Below are 6,000 nucleotides of genomic sequence, written 5' to 3' on the forward strand. Positions count from 1 at the left end.
CCCACCTCACCCCATCCCATCCACCCCACCCCACCCCACCCCATCCCATCCATCCCACCCTATCCCATCCATCCCACCCCAGCCCTCCCCATCCTCCCCACCCCACCACATCCCATCCAACCCCATCCCACGCACCCCACCACATCCCATCCACCCCATCCCATCCCACCCCACCCCACCCCATCGCATCCACCCCATCCACCCCACCCCATCCCATCCCATCCATCCCACCCCAGGCCACCCCACCCCACCCCATCCCATCCATCCCACCCTATCCCATCCATCCCACCCCAGCCCTCCCCATCCCCCCCACCCCACCACATCCCATCCAACCCCATCCCATCCACCCCACCCTACCCCATCCCATCCCACCCCACCCCATCCCATCCCATCCATCCCACCCCAGGCCACCCTACCCCACCCCCACCCCACCCCCACCCCCACCCCACCCCATCCACCTCCCCTACCCCAGCCCATCCACCCCACCCCATCCTATCCCATCCATCCCACTCCAGGCCATCCCATCCTACCCTACCCCATCCCATCCAGCCCACCCCATCCAGCCCACCCCATCCCATCCATCCCACCCCAGGCCACCCCACCCCACCCCACCCCACCCCATCCCATCCCATCCCACCCCATCCCATCCATCCCACCCCACCCCATCCCATCCCACCCCATCCCATCCCACCCACCCCACCCCATCCCATCCCACCCACCCCACCCCATCCCATCCCATCCCACCCTACCCCACCCCATCCCATCGTACCCCACCCTGCCCCCCCACCCCATCCCATCCTACCCCACCCTACCCCCCCACCCCATCCCATCCCATCCCACCCTACCCCCCCACCCCATCCCATCCCATCCCATCCCATCTCATCTCATTTCATGTTATCCATCTTGTTTGCTCTTTTAGTTTTTGATCAACTAAATTGACTTTACAACCCACTTTTGGGTTCTGACCCATAATTTATGAACATTGCTTAGGTGAATAGTAAATGGACACGTCACCTTTGCTGTGAGCCCAGGGCTGTGGAAAGGCAATGAGGTCATGGGTGGGACCTGGGGGAATGGAGGCTTCTGATGGGAGGAGGGACAGGTATCTGGGGCAGCCCAGGGCAAAGACTTCCTTCTGTCTCCTTCCCCTCTGCAGCCTTGGCAGTAACTCACGAGGTTGGCCAGTGGAGTGTGCCATGATGGGGAAACATGTAGAATGGTACGCCTTCAGTCTGATGAGAGCCCCGTGTGGCTGGGCTGGGAAGGAATGGGAAGAGGCAGGGAGCTGGGGGAACAGCATATTGTCCTACCTTTTCAGTGACTCGGGAAGGCCTGTAGTGCAGGAGTGGGCTCCATGTGGATCAAGAATACTCTCCCCTGACATTCCCCATTCTTCCTCCCTCTTGCCCGTAGCAGGCAAGATTACATGAGGAAAGGAGGAAGGAGGGGTGAGACCCAGCTGCTTCAGATGGGCTGGACGCAGTAACAAGTGGTTTTCGTTGCAGATGACTCAGAGGCTGGAGCTAAGCGGCCCCGGACCACCATCACAGCGAAGCAGCTGGAGACGCTGAAGAACGCCTATAAGAACTCCCCTAAGCCCGCCCGGCACGTGAGGGAGCAGCTGTCCTCGGAGACAGGCCTGGACATGAGGGTTGTACAGGTGAGGCTCCAGCCACCCCGACCCGTGGGGGCGTCTTTGCTGACCAGGGATCCCAGGCCGGGCACCAACCACCTAGTGCCGGGTCTGGCGTGGGGGTGGAGGGTGTCCTGTGGGTCCCCACATCCGCGCGTCCACAGGAGGACGGCTCCAGGTAACCATGGCGCCTCACAGTGTGGCCCCTGATCCCCTCGGGGCACTGGGCTCAGGGCCACGGCCCAGGAAATCTGCTGAACCAGAGATGTCTGAGGCCCAGGCCAGGGGAAGCGATGGGCACAACCCGCTCCTCACCCATCTGCTGGGCTTCAGCCTCTGTCTCTGGGCTCGGGGACCCCCGGGGCTTTGGACTTGTGGCGGACACCCCCAAAGTGTGTCCCTTTGCTTGTTGTGGCAGGTTTGGTTTCAGAACAGAAGGGCCAAGGAGAAGCGACTGAAGAAGGACGCAGGGCGGCACCGCTGGGGGCAGTTCTACAAGAGTGTCAAGAGGAGCCGCGGAGGCAGCAAGCAGGAGAAGGAGAGCTCTGCGGAGGACTGTGGGGTTAGTGACAGTGAGCTGAGCTTCCGAGGTGAGCAGGGCTGGAGGGGCGAGGCCGAGGCCCTAGGAGAGGCCCCTAGGAAACAGTGACCCCCGACAGGCAGGAGGGGTCTTTCTGGAGGCTTTGCCAGCTCTCTCCTGAACACAGGCCCCACCCTGTGACTTGGAGTAAAGGGTGGGGGGAAATGCCGTGGCCTTCCAGAGGGGACGGGGCAGAGGAAACCAGAGCTCTGCTGCTGACCCATGGAAGCTGGGCTCCCAGGCCTGCAGGCCCGAAGGCCTCCCCTCCTTGCCTGCTGCCCGGGGCTCCCTCATCAGCCCACACAGCTGCAAAGGACCCCTGTGTCTCAGTCTGTGCCCCAAGCCTCTCTCCAGCATTTCTCCCCTCAATGGGGTTAGTGGCCTTCCTCCCGTGACCCCCTAGAGTAAGCCCTCTCCTCTGCTGGTGGTGGGAAGATGTGCGTCACAGCCCTTGGCCCTGGGGAGTCAGTACTGTGAGTGCATGTGAGGTGGGGGCTGGCCTCATTCTGAAATCCCTTCCCCCACCGCTCACTCCGTCTTGTCCCCAGCACGTATGCTTTGCTGCATGTGCTACATTCAAATTTTGTGCATCAGCAAAATTGCAAATGGATGCATGTTTTGGATCCTTTAGTTGTTTGCAAATAGCCATTCTCTTGTATTGAGTCCTCAAATGTGGAAGGTCTTCTCTTGTGGCAGGAGAAGGGAAGAGGCCTGAGCTGGGGGAATCAGAAATCTGGTTTCCAGTTGTGGCTCTGTCCAATTGATTTACTTTTCTTGAGCCTTACCCATCTCTAAATGGGTATAACCGTATCCTTGCCCATATCCCAGTGGTCTTGTGGGAATCCGTGAATACAACTGACTGTGGATGCGTTTGGAGAGAGCTCAGCACATTTTTACGCTTGGAAGACACAACCATTCTTAGGAAGCTTGTGGTTCCCACAGAGGGCCCTGGTCACTGGGGATGACAGGTGTAGGCAAAACGCCAGTTAATGGCCATTTTACAGTGTAGCTGAGCCTTCATCTCCTGCCCCCTTTAAAGGGCATGACTCTCCTCCACCTTTTCATTTTCATGGATGGGATGTGGGACAGCCTAGGGCAGGTTGTCAGAAGGGAGAAGTGTTGAACTCCACTCTGGGGTGGCCTTGGTAGGAATGGACACACAGGCCCAATGGGAATAGAAAGGAAGTCTGTGGGGCAGCAGATGGCAAGAGCTGCCTGCGAGGACCATGATTTCCTGAGAGGACCATAGGTCAGCCCAAAGGTCTGCCCATGAGGCCCGGGGCATGTTCCAGACGCACCTTCCAGGCCTCTTTGGTGGGGACATGGGGGTGGAAAGCCATTCAATCTCCTCTAAGGTGCTGAAATCAACATCTGGAACACACAGGATTATCAAGTTTTATTTTGTAGCTCCTTTCTGTTGGGTGCAGGTGGGCCCCCAGGTTGACATATCACTGGTCTCTCCACATAACTATATAATCTTATTTTTCTTAAGACTAAAATTGTTCACCTCTGTTGGAGAGATGAATTCTTCCAGGTGGCAAAGATACCACGAGATCCCGTTAATGAAATTGCTCAAGAAACAAGAAGGTCCATTTGCCTTAATCAATCCAATGCTTTGTCCCCAGTGAAGAACTTAGAGAAACCAAGTCCTTTGATACTGAACCTCTTTCCCAGGTAGAGCAGAAAGCTTTCGTATATACATGTCATGAGTCCTCAGCTCCCTCGACCCTACGGCCCTGCTTGTTTCCCTACAACTGAATCAAGCACTTTTCTCGGCTTGAAAGCTTTCAGATGAAATCCTGTTAGCACGGAGTTTCTTCCATTTGTGCTGCGGATGACATGTGATACAGCAAACCTCAGGCGTTCGTACTCCATAGCTGTTAGTGTAGGCCTCTTCATACATGACCCACCTGAGACCAACAAGCTCACGGAACATTTGTCCAGCCTCCTGGGACCTGGGCGTGTGGTCTCTGGAGGTGTTTGTTCTGCTTCTCCCCTTGACGTGGGTCAGGGTCTAGATGCCAGGCTGACAGGTTGGTGTCTGGTTCATGCTCGGGCTTCTTTCCTGGTCATGTGTATCCCTAGGTTGCGAAGATCAGGGGAGCACTGGAGTCCTGGCGGCTGACAATAAATCTCCGTTCTTTTGTCCACAGAGGATCAGATTCTCTCAGAACTTGGCCACACCAATAGGATTTATGGCAACGTGGGGGACGTTTCAGGCGGACAGTTAATGAATGGGAGCTTCTCCATGGACGGGACAGGACAATCCTATCAGGACTTGAGGGATGGGAGCCCCTATGGAATCCCCCAGTCTCCATCCTCCATCTCGTCCCTGCCATCCCACGCTCCTTTGCTCAATGGGCTGGATTACACGGTGGACAGTAACTTGGGCCTCATTGCGCACACAGGGCAGGGAGTAAGCCAGACGCTGAGAGCCATGGCTGGGGGACCCACCTCTGACATCTCCACAGGAAGCAGTGTAGGCTACCCCGACTTTCCGACTAGCCCGGCCTCTTGGCTCGATGAAATGGATCATCCTCCTTTTTAAACACTTCTCCCCACCCTACCTGTCCTCTGGCTTGAGAGAATATCTTCAAGGATTGAAAGACACTTGCCTTTTAAGGATCGAAAGTGCGCCAATGTGAATTTCCATTATTTTCAATGGAAGTCCTCTGCTGATCCCGGGGAGGTCGCGGCAGGACCCCACTGGGGCTGGCTTTCCTGGGAAGCGGTGGGAGAGCAGCCACCTCTCAGAACACAGCACAGGGGCGCAGAGCCCAGAGCGCTAGGGTGCCGGCTGGTCGGCTCCTCCCTGCCCCCGTCCTGCTTACAAGCTTTGGCTGCTCAGTGCTTGGTTGATGGGTGACTGTGTCAGGCCACCTAAGCCTTCGGGAACTCTGCTCCAACTGGAGAGTCTCGTGAGATGTCTCCCGAACCACTGCTCTCACCAGAACTGAGATTCCCAAGGTGGAGGCCTCATGGCCCTTGAGTATCGATAAAAGTGATTTCTGGACCACCCTTACTTAACCCCAATTTTCAAAATTAAAAAAAAAAGTCATTTATTAAAGATCAGTGGAAAACTTTGATGACCACAGTTTGATGTTGAAAACATGCTCCCTCCTCTTTTTTTTTTTTGCTGTGAAAAATATGACTTTTTCCCTACCCAGAACTACACGCCAGAGACAATTTTGTCAGTTTTGGTGTTTATGAAATTCCATCCCAATCACTGAATCGCTGATGGCAAGAAGTGGTTTTTATTGCAGGTGACTCTGAGGCTGGAGCCGAGTGGCCCTGGACCATCCCAGCGACTGCCTGACAAGTCCCCCTGGTGCACAATGTGCCTTTTTAATTTGCTTGTATTATTTATTCCACAAGACAGGCTATGGGTTCCAAAATGATCAAAGCTAAAATATGGAGAGAACAGAACGACAATCAGTGAAAATATTTGCAGACGTTTGGATTCCAGACATGCAGTCGGTTTAGCCAAATCAGCAGATGCTAGTCTCCCAGAGTTCTCATCCGGTAGGGTGAAATGATATTGGACCTGTTTGGAGGGAGTTGGTTTAGATGAGATTGTAAGCCCACTGCCCACCTGCAGCCAACCGTCCTCAGCCCTTTAAAAATGAGCGCTCTCTCTGCCACACTAGCTGACTCAGTAGGAGGACAGTCTTGGCCTCTTCCGAGTACTGGCCGTGCTTCTTGGCCCGTCTCGGTTGGGAGGAATCATTTAGGGAGCGGCCCTTAAGTTGTCCACAGGGTTCCAAATGGTCCTTGGGCTGCATCCCTC

At 55.5% G+C, this 6,000-nt stretch overlaps 1 protein-coding gene across 1 annotated transcript in view; it reads left to right on the forward strand.

The window, feature by feature from the left end:
* The window catches only part of LHX4 (LIM homeobox 4), a 45,338-nt gene extending 40,577 nt beyond the window's left edge, over nt 1-4,761 (forward strand). The window contains exons 4-6 of the mRNA XM_052654018.1: nt 1,506-1,660; nt 2,052-2,223; nt 4,367-4,761. Of these exons, the coding sequence (XP_052509978.1) occupies nt 1,506-1,660; nt 2,052-2,223; nt 4,367-4,761 (722 nt within the window). The remainder of the gene's footprint in view (nt 1-1,505; nt 1,661-2,051; nt 2,224-4,366) is intronic.
* The last annotated feature ends 1,239 nt before the right edge of the window (nt 4,762-6,000 follow it).

This window comes from Budorcas taxicolor, chromosome 16 (genome assembly GCF_023091745.1).
Source record: "Budorcas taxicolor isolate Tak-1 chromosome 16, Takin1.1, whole genome shotgun sequence".
Lineage (NCBI taxonomy): Eukaryota > Metazoa > Chordata > Mammalia > Artiodactyla > Bovidae > Budorcas > Budorcas taxicolor.